The sequence below is a fragment of the Zeus faber genome (assembly GCF_960531495.2).
Source record: "Zeus faber genome assembly, chromosome: 1".
In the NCBI taxonomy this organism is placed as follows: Eukaryota; Metazoa; Chordata; class Actinopteri; order Zeiformes; family Zeidae; genus Zeus; species Zeus faber.
Window position 1 is genome coordinate 30,286,732 of NC_137193.1, and position 20,369 is coordinate 30,307,100.

General features: G+C 42.4%; 2 protein-coding genes across 2 annotated transcripts; one reads left to right on the plus strand and one right to left on the minus strand.

The window, feature by feature from the left end:
• Window positions 1-7,989: 7,989 nt before the first annotated feature.
• On the plus strand, window positions 7,990-12,058 carry LOC307246195 (SH2 domain-containing protein 2A; the record flags this gene model as incomplete). The annotated part of the gene is made up of 7 exons (XM_080022041.1): window positions 7,990-8,015; window positions 8,232-8,360; window positions 8,443-8,611; window positions 9,114-9,347; window positions 10,034-10,220; window positions 10,681-10,826; window positions 11,894-12,058. 7 exons carry the CDS (start codon window positions 7,990-7,992, stop codon window positions 12,056-12,058), a joined length of 1,056 nt encoding a protein of 351 aa, XP_079878167.1.
• A 216-nt stretch (window positions 12,059-12,274) lies between these two features.
• ssr2 (signal sequence receptor, beta) lies at window positions 12,275-16,014 on the minus strand. The gene is made up of 6 exons (XM_080009110.1): window positions 15,938-16,014; window positions 15,157-15,314; window positions 14,299-14,397; window positions 13,353-13,461; window positions 13,167-13,244; window positions 12,275-12,943 (listed from the first exon to the last, which is right to left on the minus strand). The coding sequence occupies exons 2-6, from the start codon at window positions 15,312-15,314 to the stop codon at window positions 12,833-12,835; spliced, it is 555 nt and encodes a 184-aa protein (XP_079865236.1). The 5' UTR covers window positions 15,938-16,014; the 3' UTR covers window positions 12,275-12,832.
• Window positions 16,015-20,369: the final 4,355 nt, after the last annotated feature.

Below are 20,369 nucleotides of genomic sequence, written 5' to 3' on the forward strand. Positions count from 1 at the left end.
AAAATAGAACATATCATGACATGTAACGTGTTTCATAAGATATAATTGTGTTATAAACCCCCCCCCCCCCCCCAAAAAAAAACATTTTCCGGAACATTTTCGAGCCTCTTCAAGTTTGACGAGCGCCACCGTAACCATTCTCATGCGCGCGACCTCCGGAAATGCGCCGCTTAAACGTTTCGGTGGCTCGGTGTTGCTCGGCCCCCTAGAGGCCCGTGGCGGAACTGCAGGGGTTCCCAGCTAGTAATGATTCACACGTCTATACAGTATGTTTATGCGTATTTTTTTTGGGGGGGGGGGGGGTGTTTTGACGTTTCAAAATTTAAAAAAAAAATTTACAACCTCGATTTTTTTTTTTTCGCTACACACAAGCACGACGCAGAGTTGTATTGTAGGTGAATAAAGTATGTGTATAGACAGTATGCGTCCAAAGAGAAGGTTTAGGGATGTGGTGAGGGAGGACATGCAGGCGGTGGATGTAGGGGAGGAAGATGCGCAGAACAGAAGGTATTGGAGGCAGGTGATCCGCTGTGGTGGCCCCCTAACGGGAGCAGCCCAAAGAAAAAGACGATTTACAGTATGTGTGTGTGTGTGTGTGTGTGTGTGTGTGTGTGTGTGGGGGGGGGGGGGGGGGGGGGGGGGGCTACACTAAGGGGTCCCACTACAAAAAGTTTGTCAACCCCTGGTTTAGTTGAGTGAATGATTGTAGAACAAATTTGTTTCAAATACAGCCGACATCATATGGTATAATATCGATAACGCCGGATTGGTACCATCATAGGGCTATTGCTTATAAATGCTCCTATCTTGGTCTGAAGGACTGGATCGCAGTCAAACGTGAGCACATTTTCTTGAAAGTTATTTATTAACCGGAGTGAATTTGATAATCACCCCCCCCCCCCCCCCCCCCCCGCTTTCTGTAGTTTCGATTTTAGTATTACAGTAGGCTACACAGTTTTCTAGGTATCTCTATGTATTTATGTATTTCCTATGGATCTCTATGTATTTGTGTATCTATATGTATTTGTGTATTGTATAGGTGTTTATATTTAATTGTGTATTTTCTCTGTATTTTAATGTGTTGTCTGTGTATTTCTATGCATTTATGCATGTTAAAGGTATTTCTAGTTATTAGGTATTTATGTATTTCCTCGGTATTTCTATGTATTTATGTATTTTTTATTTAGATAGACAGTGTATAATGGTGATATTTGATCTGTCTGTGGAATGACTTCACGGCTCAGTACAGTATGCATGGATGTATAAGGAATATTATCCTTCCCACCCAAGCTCTTCGACACATCTAACCTCGGCTGCTCGGATGTGACTGGAACAATCGCTTTTTTTTACACCACAAAATAAAGTGTACATACAGTACATCGAATTTGAATTCCCGAAGAGACGCACGTCGCGCCGTGTTACCTGGAGTGGAAAGAGTCCGGACTGGATCGTCACGACGCACGCCACACCATCCCGGGCCAGAGCTGACATCTGAACAGTGAGATTATTATCTATTCTAGAGATGGAGATGTCCATTTGCTTGTTTGTGGTTACCATTACTGTCTTGAAATCCCCTCCATGTGAATCGCATGACCGGTGCCCGCGCACGTCTCGATGCGGAATAGATCCACTCGGCAACAAGCTGGTGGGATTCACACAAACCCCTCATTAAAATACCGACACACGCGTCACATACGTATGTCGCGGGATCCCCACTGGCCAGGCGTGCACGTACCCTGCTGCGGGCTGGACGGAGCTGGTCGTGCGGGTGCTATTTATTTTGCCGAAGTCTTGCTCCACTCTGTGGTCACATGGGAGGATTGTCTTGATTTTACAATTCCCTTGACCAACCATTCAAGATTATTCGCAGGCAAAATAAATTGCCCGCATCGCTATGTTTGGTCTGTTTTGAAATTATGATTGTATTTATTTATTTGCAAATCTTCGAAACGCAATCACAAACGTACTGTACAGCGCGGCCCCATAAAAGTAGAGGAGAAATTGTGGTCAGTGCGTGTGTGCGTGCGCCTACGCGGGCAAGAGTGTGCGTGTGTGCGTGCGTGCGTGCGTGTGTGTGTGTGTGTGTGTGTGTGTGTGTGTGTGCTTGCTCGAAATAAAAATCAAATTATATAAAAATAATAAATATATCATATAGTTGTAACGACATTCCTGCATTAAAATGACTTCACGTTGATTCTTTCTTTTTGACTACTCCTATTGTTTTTAATGCATTGTTTTTATTTATGTTTTGCAGATTTCTTTGCGGAAATCTGAATCTTTTGTCCCCCCCTTTCGCATCCATAAAATATTGTATCGGAAATTTCTGACTTTAATAAAAAAGGAAGCATATACAATAGGGCCTTCTGTCAATATGGCCAATAGGGCTTCTGCTCGTGGGGTTAAGCATTCTTTTCCTGTTTGTGATCTCGGTCGATGGCCTTTTCCTGTGTGGTTGAAAGATACAACCCTGTCATCTTGTTTTAAGTCTGCAACATTCAATACCTTCCTACCACATATGTATAAGCTGATAAGATAAGACTAAAAGCAACACCGTGTAACTTTTTAGCCTCAAAATAACATCTTCCAAATCACTTGATGGACACTGACATGTAATATGGAGAATGGCACCTCTTTCATTTCCTGCAGAAACTGTAGTTGCGCCAAATCCCAAATACCAAAAGTAGCACAGTGCTGCAGACCTGCCAACCTGCATGCATTTTGTGTACCAACTACACAATTGTTAATCAAAATACGTAGGCATGAAATGCCAGCTAAAACTACTCAAATATATATATATATATAGTAGTATATATAATATAATATAATAGTATATAGTATAGTAATTTATTGACGGAAATCAATCAACCAATACAAAACGATAGCGTACATTTATTGGGTATTTAAACTACATCCAGATGGTTGTAGTTTAAATACTGGACCAGCTGTTACGACCTGTGGTTCTGTGACCCCTCCGCAGCACTGAGCGCAGTCTAACGCTGTATTGTGAGGTAAAATGGGAAGTGGGAGATATAAAGTTATAATGAAGCACAAAAATGAGATCGTAATGCTAACATATAAAACGTGAGATGCACAGATGGATCAACCAGTGACCAGAGTTGGTCGGTTTTCACCGGCCGATCAGTGTCAGATATATTTTCAGATTCTGTGTCGGTCAAAGTTACAGCACAATACTGTGCTCATGTACCGTACTCGTAAAGATGCTCAGATGCTCAAACCTGATCCCACGTAATGTAACTTAGTTGCGTAGTTGACACTCAAAAAGGAGAGCGAAAGAAAGAAAATGTCAGCTGTTTGGAGGTACTTCAAAGGAAACAAAGAAGATTAGATAAATTATTTATTTATCGACTGACAATATTCTAAGAGTGTGCAGACTGTGTTTATATCGTTGTCACAGCAGAGCTCCTCCGATCATGATGAAAAGCTTGACTCACTTGGTTTAACGCACAAAAGGAAGGAGGACTTCCAGTGAACGAGAGCGAGAAGAGTCGGCCATTTATTATATTTACTTTTTTATTATGATTGCAATTTATTTACAATGTACCATATACATATAATATAAATGTATATTTGCACTTAAAGTGAAAGGGACTTTGATTTGAAGTTTGAATTGGACATTTCCAATTTAAACTTCCAATTTTGTTATATGTTGTGTTCGACTAAAACTCAGTGAGAGTTAGAGGTTGAATTATGCTGAAACTTGGTGACAGTCCCATATTCTATTTTATTGAAACTCAGTGACAGTTTCATGTTCTATTATTGTTCCCTAGTGAATTATGAATAATAATAAAAAGTGTCAAAATCAGAAAACTCACTATTGTGGTAACCTTAATTAATTGCAGTGTAGTCCATATGTGCAGCTGTCCAATCACATGATTGTGATCAGATCACATGATGTATTTGTCATCGACCCACAGCAGATGGGAAATCAGAATCTGCAGGTCAGCCTTGAAAAAGAAACAGAAATAGGAATCAGCCAAGAAAATTACAGTCGGTGCATCTCTAGTTGATGAACATGTACGTAACTTTACAAGATGATGCATTTCAAGGGTTATATCTTAATGGTATGAATTTGTATACTGTATATAGTTAGCCGTAGTATCTCGTATATGATATGATTATCCTTGTTATGAGATGGCGACGGTGTGAATTACTGATGGAGTCATTTAGCTGCAGTAACTCAAACACCATGGCGACTCCCTGTCCCACTGCTGTGGTACTCAAGATATTTTCCCAAGGTTGGCAGGTCTGGTGCTGTTTAAGTCAAGTAAAATATACTTTACTGGGGAGATGTAAATACTGTTTAGTTCCATGTAAACATAGATCTAAAAGTAGACGCTCTTTGGTCAATGTCACCAGGAGGAGGGAGGGGTGGAACCAGGAATCATCTCATTACTAAACATCTGCTATACCTCCTGCAATATTATAATAAATAACCTATTGCTGTTAATGCGAAGAGGGAGTTTGCCTCGAGTTATGGCATGTCGGTAGATGTGGGTAGATTCAACTCCCTGATTGAAAATAAATGAATTTATATTTATTGTATTGTATGCACATCGATGCACATCACACTCACAAGCTAGCGGCCCATGTCCACACCCCACAAAGCAAGGACATGCATGCATGAAATGAGATATTCTATGAACATTATAAGTGGAAGTACATAATATTAAGTCCCCATTGTCAACTGTGTATAGAAGTCATAAGTTGCTACCGTTCTAACCTAAGGATTACCTGACTAGTGACAGCGAGAAAGATTCAGGTGTTGGCCCATAATTGATTTTTGATTTGTGTTGATTTTGACTGTTGTTTTGCTTACTTTTTCTTTTTTTTTTTTTCTTTTTCTTGTTTTTGTTACTGCATCCGCTTCCTGCTTGCTCAGTGCATTGCTGGTAGACACACACACACAGGCACACACACACACACAGGCACACACACACACACACACACACACACACACAAACACACACACACACACACAGTACAGTACAGTGCAGCCAGAAGCAGCAGCGGGCGAAAGGATTAAAACCTTACCATCTTGTTTGCATGATTTTGGACAGCTGAAATGGAACACTTCCGCATAAAAGGTCAGGATTGAAGTATTTCTTGAGTATTTCTATTTCCAACGGAATAATTATCAAATAGAAAATAAATAGCTTGAGAAATCGATAAGAATTGTTTCAATTAGGCCAAACAATGTCTGATACTCGAAGAAATTAGTGAAAGCTTCAGCTTTAAAGAGCATCTAATAATTGTCCTCACCTTAATCTTTAGCAGAAACATCTGAAATCACAATCCATCAAAGAGGAAATACACTCTCACGTTTCTTTCCTATTCACTTGTGTTTCATTTACCCGCTTAACAGACAAGTAAAAATGATGCACAATTTATCTTTTAAATTTTGATGTTACTTTTTCCAACAATGAAACAATGGATGTCTCATTCTTTAGTGTTTTTTATGTTAGAAGTCATTCCAAGATGTGTATTATTGCATTTTAAGAATAAATGTAAAAAGGATAACTTCACCAGGTGTCATGACATTTCACTGCATATATGTATGACCGTATGTATATGTATGTGACAAATAATCTCTTGAACTTGAACTTGAACTTCTCATTAAGTTTGTGTTTGCTTGTTAAGTTGGATTATTACACATAAGAGACTATATAATAACATAGTAATTAAGTAATTGATTATTTTTCACTGTACATGCACACCAGGCGACCTGTTAAAGGGAGAGGACTGGGGCAGCTCCCCGCTCTTCGAAACCCAGACGCCCCGACCAAAACTTGGACAAAGAGCCTGGCGTCCACCTGACCAGCAGCCTCCACAGGTTCAGCCAAGGCAAAATGTGACAGTCCCCAGAAAAGTAGAGAGAACATCCGAGTCAGCCAATGCCCAAAAGAACCAGGTGAATATTATTCAGTCTCAAAACTTTGAAAGGAGGAGGAGATGATTGGAGGCACCAGGGGCAAGTGCAGCAGTCACTCTTGGGCACACAGTAGGAATATAACTAATTCCACGATTAGGGTGCCATCCAGCCCTTGTAACTCTTAAAATTTTAACTTTATTTGTACATTTTTATTGTATTTTTTAACATTGAATCTATGAAAACATGCATTTAACCATTCCGAAATGTGTTGACCCATCTCAGGCAATAATATTATTATTTTTTTTACAAGGTTTCTGTGTTGAAGATGGCTTAAAATAGTAACAGGGTTGAGTTTTTAGCATAGAATAAGCAATGAACAGAATGTGGCTAACTTGTGACGTGTGTGAAGACAATGAGGACTCAAATTCTAATGAATTACCTAAAATGTATTTTAACAAAATAGATAATTACTTTCAAGCTATAAATTTGGTAACAGGGTTTAGCACTTTGAGATCAACCGTCCCTGGTCAATATCACAATATAAAACACAGAAGAACGAATAAGAAATTCATGATGCCACTTGTTGAAAATGTGACTTGTGGAATATTCCAAATATCTCATAGGGGTGAATGTGTGCAGGTAACAGAGTTGAGTTAATAATCATCTGGGACACAAATAAAATAGAAATTTGGCCTAATCTGCAATGAATTACTCACAAAAAAGACGTTTCAAGCATGAGACGCAAACATAATACGATTTCTGAAGGATTTTAATGATTTTATTTCAAGGTAAAGTTAAGTTATTGTGGGTTGGGACAGGCGAACATACTATCTTCTAAGTGCTGTTGGTGTTTTAAGCTGTTTATCTGAAACTTGCATGTAGGTTGTCGTATAGCACACTTTACTTAAATGTAAAAACGATTCTACCTTTACCTTACATGCATATTTGTAAATTTAATAAGGACACAAATGGCACCCCAATCCTGGAATAACCCAACAATTGGATATTAGTAATTGTAAAAAAAAAGTGAGATCATTGATTATTGAGACATGGTGTGTTTATTATTTTTAATCAGCTCACTCTGCTTTTTTAAACAAAATGAAAACTAAATACTAATGAGGGGGGGGGGGGTGCATGGTTTACATCAGTTTATTAAATAGACGTCATAGCTTTGAAACATCTTCTCAGAGACCTGGACCAAATCGTACTTCCATGTTATTTCTCTCGCATGGAAATGAAATCGCTCCCGCACCCGAAACGCCGTAGCCTTTGACGCCATCCATGAGGGCCCGCACCTTGCTGTGGTTCGAGCAGACCCAACTGCCTCGCTTGAGACGAGCGGGGAACTGGGCCCCGCCCTGGCTGCACGGCTTCGCAACACGCAGGTCAGACCACGAAGGGTCAACTGAGAGACACTCTGGGGAGGAGGGAAAAATGTTCTTGCCTTGGTGCATTAATTTTAGGTCGGGTTGGGACATTGTGGCAATACCGTGGTGATTTAGTACTGGGCTTGGGAATTGCGGGCCATTTAAAAAAAGTGAAAAAACAGTAACATAGGCAAAGAAACATAATAATAATCCTAGTGTTCGTCTTTATTGTTGTGCTGTTGTATGTGTATCATATACAGTATATTGCACAGTGTACCTTTACAACTTGAATGCTGTTACATAATACCATTGTTAGATGTCCTTATCACCATCATAACATCATATACTGTACCAGAGCACACACAGATCTTCTGTTATTATTATTGTTTTCAATAAAAAAAATGAAATAAAACTGGATTTTATACAACACATCAAAACTGTATTGGTTTTAAGTAATGGCGATATTGCATCAAGCTGCCCTGCAATCTGACTTACAGCTTGACTTTAACATCACAGCAGGGTCAGGGAAGTGTGAAACTTCAAATTGATCTCCAAATATGCATTTGTTTTTGTTTGATTGTGTGTCCATTTTTTGGACTCCATTGTTGCACTACTATCTCGATCCAAGAGGCAGTGACCTTTTGAATGCCATGGAAGGGTAAAGGGTAAACCGGCTGAAGACAGAGACGCTTGTTAAGGAATATAGCAATGCCACAATGAAACAAACCCTCAATGGATGTTATTGACTTCAACTATGTGTAACCGTTTATTCATTGACGATTCCTGAATTTCTCCCCACTGGAATAAATAGGGTGTTATCTTATCTTACGTCATAATGTTTGCTGTGAAAAGGCCCTATCCCTGGGTGGGCTGCCCACCAGTTGAGACCCGCCTACTGAATAAGTCTGTATATGCATTAGTGGTGTTCCCATTGACTGTTACCATTTGTTACTATAATTGTCTTTCCGCTGTAGTTTGAAACCTAATTCTGCCTTACCCGCTGTTATCGACAGTGAGGCTGAGGAACTTCTAAAGGGCAAACCACTGGGCTGCTTCCTGCTTCGCCTCAGCGAGTCAAAAATAGGTTTTGTTCTGTCGTATAGGTAAGCTGAAGCTCAAGCTGCACAAAGTCACGCATACTCCAACAAAAAAAAACATGTGACTCTTCCTCTGTCCCTCCTCCAGTGGTAAGGACAGGTGTCGGCATTTCATCATCAAGGAGGAACCGGGTAACGGGGGTTATCTGATCGTTGGGGAGGAGAGCCGCCATGGCAGCTTGCAGGAACTGCTCAGTTTCTACACCCAGAACCGCGTGTGGCCCTTCGGCGAGATGCTCACCACGCCTTGGAGTGATGTACCCGCTCCTCTACACAACTAATCACAGAGCCTCACTAGTTACTAGGAAATCTGTATCTGAGCTTTGTGGAGCAGCCCTGAAACCCTAAATGACCTGGAACTCATCAACATTTGAGATTATCACTGATTCTACGCTGAAGCATCTGTAATGTAGGCAAGTCCTAGGAAAATACTTCAATAAAATGATTCCATTCATTCCTTACTAAATGTGTTTGTCACACGGAGGAGTGGATTATCAAACAGGAAAATAAATTTGAACAACCTCATGTGAACAATAATGTCTTCAACTGCAAGGGGTGGCCATGGGAAAAATTGGCAGAGTCAAGAGGAGCCGTTGGGAAGATATAGGCTCATAAATACACAATTACTCAGGAAAGAACCAACCAAATATAGATGTTGCCAAAAATGACGTCCTATACACACATATGGACGAGATGAGGTGTCTATCTTCATAGACTACATCCAACTCGGTCTGTCTTTCTCATGACATTTTTTCCCAGTCTCCTGGCGTACCCAATGATGCCAGAAAACCGGAGGCCAATGTTGGGAGAGATGCAGCAGAATCTGTTGAGAGGGAAAAACACTTGCCCTCAGCATCCGAATTTGGAGTTCCGGAATCTGTCCAAAGCCCTCCGACCCATTCGGCTCCGGAGGACAGGACCGGGACTCCGGAGTACGCCATCGTGAGGAAGGCTCGGAAGAAGCCCAGCTTGACAATTGAGCCCTGGAAGGAGGTAAAATACCTGTTGTGGTCCTTTTTAAATATAACAATAATTCAATTATAACAATGATGCAAAGTGTTTCTACACACATACAAGAAGCTTTTGCAAGTGAGGAGCGTGCCGCAAGAGAATAATTGTAGGCCCGCTGAAAAATGCCAGAGAATAACACAAGCAAGTCAAGTCAAATAAATAGCCCTACAATATATCGAGAAATGTTTTTGGGGATAGCATTTCTGGATCATTCTAAGGAGACCTCTTTCATTTATCGGTTTACTGTATGCTATTCAATATGATCTTACCAGTCCATCAACATAACAGTTTTGATAATGATAAAAAGATAAATTCGAGAGGTTATTGAATAGCCTACTTTATGTAAAAAAATATATCTAAAGAAGACATATATTAACAATTGAATATAAAATAATTATTTAAATGGAGATTCAAAGACATGCAGCTTTTAATTATTTCCTTTGCCCACAATTAGTTGATTTAATAAATTATTTAATATTCTAATTTATATTTTATATAAATTACGTTTAAATGTACTCCTCTGTGTATCATTTAGTGACTCTTCATTTGCTCACTTTACATTTTTGTTACTCGCTTTCCTCATTTTGTCAATTCTGCACACATCAAATTGCTATAGCCTATTATATAAAGAGTTTTTGTCTCCCTGTGCCGCCACTACTGCGCACCAGCAGGGGGCGCCAGAGCTCCGGGTTCCACCGACCAGAAGAGGCTCTGCAGGAGGTAGAGAACACTGGAGCCTGGACCCTCTGCATATATATGAAGAGTCCCCTCATCTTTCCCAGAAGCCACCGGACTGCCAGGAACAAATTGGCTTCTACGCCATGGGAAGTTGGCAAGATATTGAAAAGAACAAAGGTACGAAGTAGAGATAAAGCAGTGGTTCTCAACGTGAGGTCTGGGGACCACCAGGGGTCAATCACAGTAGGTCATAGGTCATAGGTCAGTAGTTTAAGTTCACCATAATGCAGTTTACATGCACCACGAGAGAATGTACAAAATCAACTGTTGTGGGTATGGACAGGTATTTAAGTGACTAAATCATATCTAACAATAAAAAAGCTTCTCAGATTGGTGTCCCAGAGACTAAATGTTCAAAATCAAATGGGATCTGTGGCCTAATGTCTAATGTAGGGCCCTTTATATGAAATGAGAATGAGAATGAGAATTGAGAATGAGATACAGTAAAGTAGTACAACCAGCAGTGGTTCAATCTCTAAATTCCTCCAAATCAGTAAACAAAACCCTCCAAGGTATTTGAGATAACAAATTAACCTGTGTCATTTCGGTTCTAACCGTACGCTCTTCTCATTTTAAGCTCCCCCTCATCACCTTTATTCAGAGGTGAACTTGGGGGACAGCAGAGGGGGTCACCACCCGCTGGGCAGGGTGGCCCCAACCCTCCCTTCTAGACCCCCACCAGCGATGGTGTGCTGCACCCCTCCACAAGATGGCAGTTTTCAGGTGGGCTTACAGTTTGCAATGACAACTCACTTAACTTGTGTACCTACGTACATGTTAAATGAAGTGTAGAATACACTGATCAGCCACAACATTAAAACCACCACTAATAACCACTAATATTGTGTAGCTCCCTCTCGTGCCGCCAAAACTGCTGCAACCTGTCGAGGCATGGACTCCACAAGACCTCTGAAGTTGTCCTGTGGTATCTGGCATAGGGGCCCCCAGGGATCGGGCTTGTTGTTCAAGCACATCCCACAGATGCTTGATCGGATCGGACCCTAACCCCAGCCATCCACATGATGTTGAAGAAAATGTGATTCATCAGACCAGGCCACCTTCTTCCATTGCTCCATGGTCCAGTTCTGACGCTCACATGCCCATTGTAGGTGCTTTCGGCGTTGGACAGGGGTCAGCATGGGCACTGACTGATCTGCGGCTACACAGTCCCATACACAGCAAGCTGTGATGCACTTTGTGTTCTGACACCTTTCTCTCATAGCAGCATTAACTTTTTCAGCAATTTGTGCTACAGTAGCTCTTCTGTGGGGTCAGACCAAACAGGCTAGACTTGGGCACCCATGACCCTATCGCCGGTTCATCAGTTTGCCTTCCTTGGACTCTTTTGGTAGGTACTAACCACTGCAAACTGGGAACACCCCACACGACCTGACATTTTGGAGATGCTCTGACCCAGTCGTCTAGCCATCACAATTTGGCCCTTGTCAAAGTCACTCATATCCTTACGTTTGCCCATTTTTCCTGCTTCCAAGACATCAACTTCAAGAACTGACTGTTCCTTTGCTGCCTATTATATTCCACACCTTGACAGGTGCCATTGGAATGAGATGAGAAATGTTATTCACTTCTTTCAGTGGTTTTAATGTTGTGGGTGATCGGTGTACATGTCAGTAGGAAATTCAGTCGTTTTTTGCCCTTTTCAAGCCACTAGAATCATTAAGTGCAACCCCTAATAGATGGTTAATACAAGGGCAAATAACATTGAAACAATGGTAAGTTTGTAGTAAATCACATTTTGCTGAAGTCACCTATTCCATCTTTTCTTTTAGCGATGCAGTGACCCCTTGATGGCGTCAGGATGGGCAACCACCCAGCTGTCACACCCTCAGAAGCATATGTCCCTTACATCAGAATCCATCTATGAACAAATTCCAGAAAGACCAGCTACTTTCACAAAACCTTGTGTACCATCTTTTGGGACAAGTTTGTGGTGAATCCAGATAGGCGAGTAAATTGCAGATCATTTCAACTAAACAGAAACAAGCTGAAAGATTCTCTGCTTCTTGATATAGAACTGCAGTGGACCGCAAACTGTTTTACCAGAACAATTGTCCTCGCTCAATATCTGCTTCTCATTCTCGGATAGTTGCATTGACACTTTCCTGATGCAATACAGTGTAATATTAGTTGAGATAAATAATGTCAAAACGTCACCAAAAACAGTTTATTAGAATTAGAATCAGAATTAGATTTATAAAATAAACATAAGAATGATGCACACCTTTGTAAAAACCCAACATGTTTAATTCCTTTCCAAAGATTACAATCCAGCCAGAGAAAATCCTGTTTAAACAAGAAACCACCTTATTTTAAATTAAATAAAAAGAAGGCAGCTTTTATCAGTATTGTTGTAGAGGTTTCGCCCACAGCTCCCGCTGAACTGCTGGTGGGTTTCGGTGAAATCGGTTGGGAGTTAGTCACCGATGTCAGCCTTTTCCCCGCTGCTTCCGAAAAACCTCCCCCACGCTCGAGTGTTGTTCAGCTTGCTGTGATGTCCTTTAAACACCGTCTCCATAAAACAACTTGGAAAAAAAAAAAAAAAAAAAAAAGAAGTTCATGGTCACATCTTTTTTCTCGCTCTCTTTTTTAACCCCCAATATGGGTAAGTTAAGTATCTCAAACATGATGTTTTTCTGGCATTGGCCCCTTGATAGTCCATCCCAGCGACCACCACTCAAACTGTTGGTCTGCATCCCGGTGGAGCTGCCTCAGTTCTTCTTGGACTTGGGGGAATCGTACTTCCTCTTGCTGGAGAACCAGAGGAGCAGGGGGATGCCAATGGAGGGGAGGGTCATCACACCGAACGCTGCCCAGTCCAGCTACAGCACCAGCAGATAGGAAAGTGAGGGTGGTGACAAGTATTTATTATGGAATCAGATTAGAGGGAATAAATTAAATTAGCAGTATGAGCCCAGGTTACATTCAAAGTCACTGACCACAATTTAAAGTCATCCAACTATGAAAGTGAGTGAGCTGATATGTTTTTGGGTATGCAATAGCATCTTAGATGTAGAAAGGAATTTGTAACAACGTGCAACTTACATAGTGAGGAGAGAAGCGCCTGTCAAACTCCCTCTGAGCCAGAATGCCACCCTGACCTGGGGCGCTGGTATATCCAACCTGTCAGGAGAGGCCTTTTTTCTTTAGCTGACATCAAATTGATAAAGACATCACAGAAAAACCTAAAAACCAATGTAACCTTTTTGCGGATGACGAAATGGAACTTACCACGACATTTCCTCCCTCCTGAGCAAGGTAGCTCACGGACGCAGATGTGAAGTTGAAGTAGCCGGCCTTCAGGGGGCGCAACACCACCGTGTGAGAGACATTGCTAGCTCTGACAGTCCACAGGTTAAGGTAGCTACAGTTTGAGAGGCATCTGTAATGGTTTTGAAGTTAAATTGTTTCTAACTATGACATGTTTCATCATAAATTATCAAATTCTACAGTAGAACCCAGCTGACGAAAAACCTCACTTCCAAAAATGTACCTGTCAAACAAAAAGGTAGTGGCATCACTAGTGGTGACTACAAAAATAAAATCAATATATATTTGCTCAACAGTAGTGAAGTGTGGATGTTTAGGTGGTGAAGTGGGCAATCCCACTTAAATAACTAGTATCTAATATTATACAAATAACTGAAGCTGCTTTCGCACATGCACTGCAACCCTCAAATTATCCGGAAATTACCCTGATGAGCTGTATGTGCAAACGCAAATGTCTGAATCATTTGGACCAGACATTCCCCGGACTTAACCCAGCCAGCGCCTTAGTACAAAGTATGCGTAATGTCCTTTCTGCTTTCCTTTCCACTCTTTTCCTTATATTACCTCCAAATACATGGAGTATCCACACCAAAAAAGGTCATTCAGTAGCAATGTCCGTCATCTTGGGTGCGCTGCAAAACTCTGCAGCGTCATTGCATCACGTCCTGCATCCTGCACGCTCTAGCCAGGCTCCGCCCCTCGTATAAACCAACTGGAGTCTTTCCAGTAGGTGTAAATGCGTCTGAAACGGACAATCTCCAGTTGTGTGCTACATGTGTGAAAGGGTAACTCTGGATAATGTGCAGACCTGATTATCTGGACTGCATGTGTGAAAGCAGCTTCATAGACATTATTGGGGTGGGGAGTGGGGGGGGTTGGTAAAAAGGAACGTTTGTCTCAAGGATACGGTGCGATACGGTCCCATTTGACATTCAGCATTCCTGAGACAATGCCAAAGTCTTCCGGGGGAAAGGAATCATCGGATAGTTCAACCTCCAGTGCAGCGCTAGAAAGAGACAGGATCAAGGCTGATTAGATATACAGTCGTTTATAGGAAAGAGCCAGGTGGTGGCAAAACGTTAAGCAAAGTCGAAACTTATTCACACTTCCACAACTCAACACTTTAATGAGTTGTTGGGACTAATGTTTGCAAAACTGAATTTAAGACATTATAGACTTTAAGGACTGCAGATTGTTTAAATGCAGGGATCTATACTAGGCCCATTTTGCAAAAAAATAAAATAAAAAATCGACATGCACAAATGCAAACTATGATTTGAGAGGGCTGAGAGGCAAAACATATATACAATTGATTTGATTTAATTCTGTATTATTTTAAATGCTATAAATTGAGAGGGCTGTGACATTTTCAGTGAGCAAAAATATAGCTGACCGATACTAGTTAAATATGTATAGAGTTGTTTTTTTTAATTGGTATGAATACATTTGTCATTGTGCTCCTAAATGCCTTTCTGTGCCTCTAAATTTATTTTTGTGCACCTAACTTTAGACTTTGGAGCACAGTGCTGCTGGAGAAAAAAAATAATATTGAGCTTCGAGCACTGTGTACATGACCACTTATAACCAGAACAGTTTATACCTGTTTCGGCAAAGCGACATGGTTCAGCAGTAAGTGCATTTAGGAATCTAAGTTCAATAAAGTGATAAATACAAGCAACATTACCGAGACAGTGTCTTAACATGTTAGGCAATTGGGGTAAATGGTGTTCAGCATCACAAGCCCCAGATTGAGTTGTAGAACTACCTCGTGCCGACGTTGTAGATGCTGTATTGAAGCGTGAGGTCGCGGCCCTCCACAGCGTAGCGGTTCAGCAGGGACTTAGAGGCCAGAAGTCGGGCTCCCTCCTCTCCCACAGCGAGGCCAAGCAGGGCCAGCAGCACAAACACGTACAGTGTCCTCATCTGAAACCAAACAAGAGGGATTTCATTAAAACAAGACAGTGGAATAAAATCTTGACCCTTGACTTAATGTGAACCTTAACCTTTATAAACCGTGACATGGCCTGGGACGCACAGACTCCAATTAGTCTGTAAATACCTGTTCCTTTACTTGATATATATTTTTTCTGTTTTTGTTTTAATCCTTACGCTGTTTTTTTGTTTTTTTACTTTGAAGGACTTGTATGACTGCATCTGAATAATAAAGAATCCTGTATTAACCACACACATTTCAATATTCCCCGTTGAGTCGCGGAACTGGTGTACGTGTACAGCCTATCGAGCAAGCTCGCTTTAACTTTAAACCGAGATATATGGAATAGTAATTTAAGATGACATTTCAGACGAAAATCACAAAAGGCAAAGAGCAAAGTACGACTCGTTTCTTGATCTTGCATTCAGCCGCATCGATGCTAGCTTGAACTTTACGCTTACGTGTACTTGACACATCAGCGTTTAGCGGAATTCAGATAATTATTTCGAAAGCCCTCTTCAAACACAGCAGAGCCGCGATACATTCACACCAATTCAATAGCAGATGAATATGAAACCTTGTAATTTGTCAGATTATTCTTAATTCAACATACCCTGAATCTTGGCTCTTCCTCTCAGTCTGTTCGATTCTGTAGGGGACCGCACTTCGCGCATGCCCAGAGAGTTTCAGCCTCCGCTTGGAATGACGTGGCCGAGAGCGGTCAAGGTCTGGCCGAGCACAACAGCGCCCCCTGGTGACGAGGCGGACTGAAATGCCATTGGTTATTATAGTGTATTGTAGAATCCATCTCGTATCATAAAATTACAAATAAAGGCCCAATTAAAACCATGAATTCACATCTGTATTTTCATTCAGGACGAAGACTTAATACTGAGATTAAACTGTGTCCTAGAGCTATTGTTGTTGTTTCATATGTGTAGGCTGTGCTTTTTGGCTTATTGTTTTATTTTGCTCTAAATCTCAGTTCAGTTCTTTCTGTATCAGAGGTGATTGAGAAGATCACACACACCACCAATTTAATAGATGCTGGGCTAAGATGATCTAATTGGCCCAATTCATATAAAGTCCTGTTGTGTGTGTGTGTGTGTGTGTGTGTGTGTGTGTGTGTGTGTGTGTGTGTGTGTGTGTGTGTGTGTGTGTGTGTGTGTCCACCGGTGAGTGCACGGGACTTGTCCCAGTTAGTTCTGGTGTATGAGGTCAGTATTATATGGAAGCATCTACAAGCAGCTGAAAATGCTCCGCAGCCAACCCTGAGTCCCACAGCCGTATAGACACTCCACGACCGCAGGAAAGCCCTGAGCACCCTGCCCTGCAGCCACAGAAGATCCCCCAGCCCCCAGGGAAGCCGGGAGCCCGCAGAGCAACACCCACACGTGGTCCCGAGGAGCATTTACCAGTCAAATCTTCCGCACCCCAACCCACACCGATGACCTCCAAGCCTCCAAGGGGCTAGTGAAAGTATCCGGCGGTGCTCCCCGCATCCCCGCCGGGTCACAGCAGGCCAGAAACCACTCAGCACCAGGCGCAAACTGCCAGGACCCAAACCCAGTTGATATTGGTCTCTAGTACCCCTTTCCCACTGCACCAAAAACCCAGTAACAACTGCTAACAACATGCAAACTTTTTTGATGTGAGCTGATGTGACGTGTGATGTCTGTGCAATTTCATTCCAGGAATAATCAACCAACCAACCAACCAACCAACCAATCAATCAATCAATCAATCAATCAATCAATCAATCAATCAATCAATCAATCAATCAATCAATCAATCAAAACAACTAATCAACCAAGACCCAAATAAACCAATAAATAAAAAAATAAACCAACCAACCAACCAACCAACAAACCAATCAATCTATCTATCTATCTATCTATCTATCTATCTATCTATCTATCTATCTATCTATCTATCTATCTATCTATCTATCTATCTATCTATCTATCTATCTATCTATCTATCTATCTATCTATCGGTCTGTCTGTCTATCTATCTATCTATCTATCTATCTATCTATCTATCTATCTATCTATCTATCTATCTATCTATCTATCTATCTATCTATCTATCTATCTATCTATCTATCTATCTATCTATCTATCTATCTAATAACTTCAGTAATATAGGAAAATATTTAGTACAAAAAGTATGAATAAACAAATACTAGTTACAAATAGCATGGCAGGGCAACACTATCCTTCACTATCAAGCAAGTGGTCTCAAACTATGTAGTGTGCAGTGCCCTATTAATGTGTTTTATTATTACAGGCCCATAGTCAAATTCGAACTACACTTTCTTTAGTTAAAGGGTGATACATGACCAACATCGACAACGGCAGGGTGCAAGAAGGAGATATATGATCAAATTAAAGATTAAGTACCGAGAAGCAAGTCTTACAATAAAGTCTACAATAAAAGCTTTAAAGCCTAAATTGCCAAAAGGAGTCCAGTGTATTGTATGGTGAGGGTTAGAATACTGTATTTGACCAATAACTCAATAACTCTGTCCTGTGGATGACCTGTGGGATGACAGGAGCACAGTTTTTGGTTATAGAGAACCACCACCAACCCCCCTCTTTGGAGAACCAAAGAGGGGGGTTGGTGGTTTATCATGTTTGGGTCTATAAATAACTGATCACTACTCAAGAGGGGGAGAATCACCACGGGTGAGACAAATAAACACAGAAACAAGAAACATTTACACAAAAACCTAAGCATTGGATGACAACATGTATTGAGAAACAGTAAATTAGGTCCAGGAAATCTGGAACTACAACTGGTCACGTGGCCTCTTCCTGTCATAGTTATGGCAGTAAATGAGGGAGGAAAGGAGAGGAATGCAACCAGGAGGGTGCTGGGGTGCACTCGAAGCAGGTGTGGTGGTTTGTGCATTTGTGTGTGTGATGGGACCACCTGTATATGTGTGTGTGTGTGTGTGTGTGTGTGTGTGTGTGTGTGTAAGGTGTCCACCGGTGAGTGTACATGACTTATCCCAGTTGGTTCTAGTGTAGAAGGTCGGTATTATATTGTGGCGCCTCCAAGCAATGGAAAGGGCCCCGAAGAAAAACATGGAAACAAACATGTACATGGAAAAACAGAGTGAATTAAGTCCAGGAAGACTGGAGCAGCAGTTCGGCATGTGCCCTCTTCCTGTCTTCGTTATGGCAGTTAATGAGGGAGGAAAGGAAGGGATGTAGCTAGGAGGGTGTTGAGGGTGTGTTCAAAGCAGGTGCTGGTGGTGTGTGTGTGCCTGTGATAAGACCGCCTGTATACACATGTATGTGTGTGTGTGTGTGTGTGTGTGTGTGTGTGTGTGTGTGTTGGGTCCAGGCGCAAGCCGGCAGGACCCAAACCCAGCCGGCAGGGGGCCCATCCGGCCGCCCCCCATCCAACCACCCCCCCACACAAACCCACTAGCCCCCCGCCACCCCGGAAAAGTGCTCAATGTGTGCAATTGCAGTTAAAATTGCAGGGTGCGGTGGGCGAGTTCTCCAAGCAAGTCGAATCTGAATCACTTGCACCCCTACTGCCCCGTAGACCCTGGTCTGGTGGAGTGTTGTTCGGAGTAAGATTTGTGTGCGAGTTTATGTGTTCTAAGCTAATATGAGTGGTATTAAAATTTCAGGACAGACGAAAAGCACATCAGGGTAGGAGTATTACAGGCAAGATCACAGCCACCCACCACATCCCTACCCACTGAGCTCGCGTCCCGCAAACGCTCGGCCAATTGTGTGGTGTTTGTACTGAGTATGGGTTTTGGCACTGGGAGAGATAGGCGAAGTCCAACCAGATCAATGCAGGGGTGCAGCAGGTCAGGCAGCGGCCACGCAGACCCCCCCCCCCCACCATCTGACCGTACCCAGAGGCACCCAACCCACAGCGACCAGCCACAGGCGCAGAGCGGCCCGCCATGCACCTCCGCCATGCCGGGCAGCTCCACGCCCCCATCAGGCCCCTGACCAGCCACAGAACCACAGAACAGAGGGCGGCAGAAGGCAAGCAAACAACAAGCGCACCACAAATCGAGAGCGCCAGAGTACTGGTACCCAGACCCCACAGAGCGACGAAGAAGACCACATGGGAAGCCCGCACCGCGCACACCAAGCCAGGCTCAGGAACCCACCCGGGACACAGGAACAGATGGAACGTCTAACCAGCGCAGGGGCTTGCTGCAGTAGGGTCTTTGTCCGGTCGAATCTATCGTCAGCCACAGGGGTCCAGATGATTCGGGTCGGTTCTGGTGCGGCTTGTGCTGTTTTCACTTTTTCTCGGAGTGGCTTGGTGACTAACTAGTCGGCGATTCACTATAGGGTGTACCCGGCCATGCCTAGAAATGACAGCATCTGGGTGCAAGAGGTGGGCTTTGGGACTTTGGTGATGCTTTCCACTCTGGAGAGGTCAAGTCAAGTTTTTCCTGCTGCTAGGTAGGCGACTGTATCGCTGACTGGTTGTAACTTTGTTCTGCTGGCTTTTTGCCCTTTATGTGCTAGGGCCGTGAGGAGGACTTCCATTTCCTTCAATAAGGCTCCACAAGATGGGCTGCAGAGCAGAAGATCATCCACACACTGGAGCAGGGTGCTTTGCAGGATGGGGACTAAGGCAAGGTCTTCCTTGAGTGCCTTGTTGATATGTGGACTGTCGCATTAACCTTGTGGGAGTCTCTGATAGGTGTACCGTATTTTCCGGAGTATAAGGTGCACTTAAAAGCCTTTAATTTTCTCAAAAAACGACAGTGCGCCTTATAATCCGGAGCGCCTTATATATGGATTAATTCTGGTTGTGCTTACTGACCTCGAAGCGATTTTGTGTGGTACACGGCGCTCTGTCAACATGTTTAAGTACGACTTTGGTAAACTACAAAGCCGCACTGCTTGCAGCATTATGGCTACCATGGTCAGGAGCGTCGCAGAGTAATATAACTGTGCTTCACCATAATATTACAGTGTGTGTGTATAAGGACCCCAAAATAGCACATGTCAAGCGACACGCTTACGACACGGACTTCAAACACAAGGCTATCAGTC

Excerpts from the sequence above, each read along its gene's own strand:
- ssr2 (XM_080009110.1), bottom strand. The coding sequence starts at position 15,314 with ATGAGGACACTGTACGTGTTTGTGCTGCTGGCCCTGCTTGGCCTCGCT. Across the intron at positions 14,398-15,156 it reads ATCTACAACGTCGGCACGAG|CGCTGCACTGGAGGTTGAAC; the intron begins GTAGTTCTACAA and ends GTCTCTTTCTAG. Across the intron at positions 12,944-13,166 it reads GGCGCTTCTCTCCTCACTAT|CTGGACTGGGCAGCGTTCGG; the intron begins GTAAGTTGCACG and ends CTGGTGCTGTAG.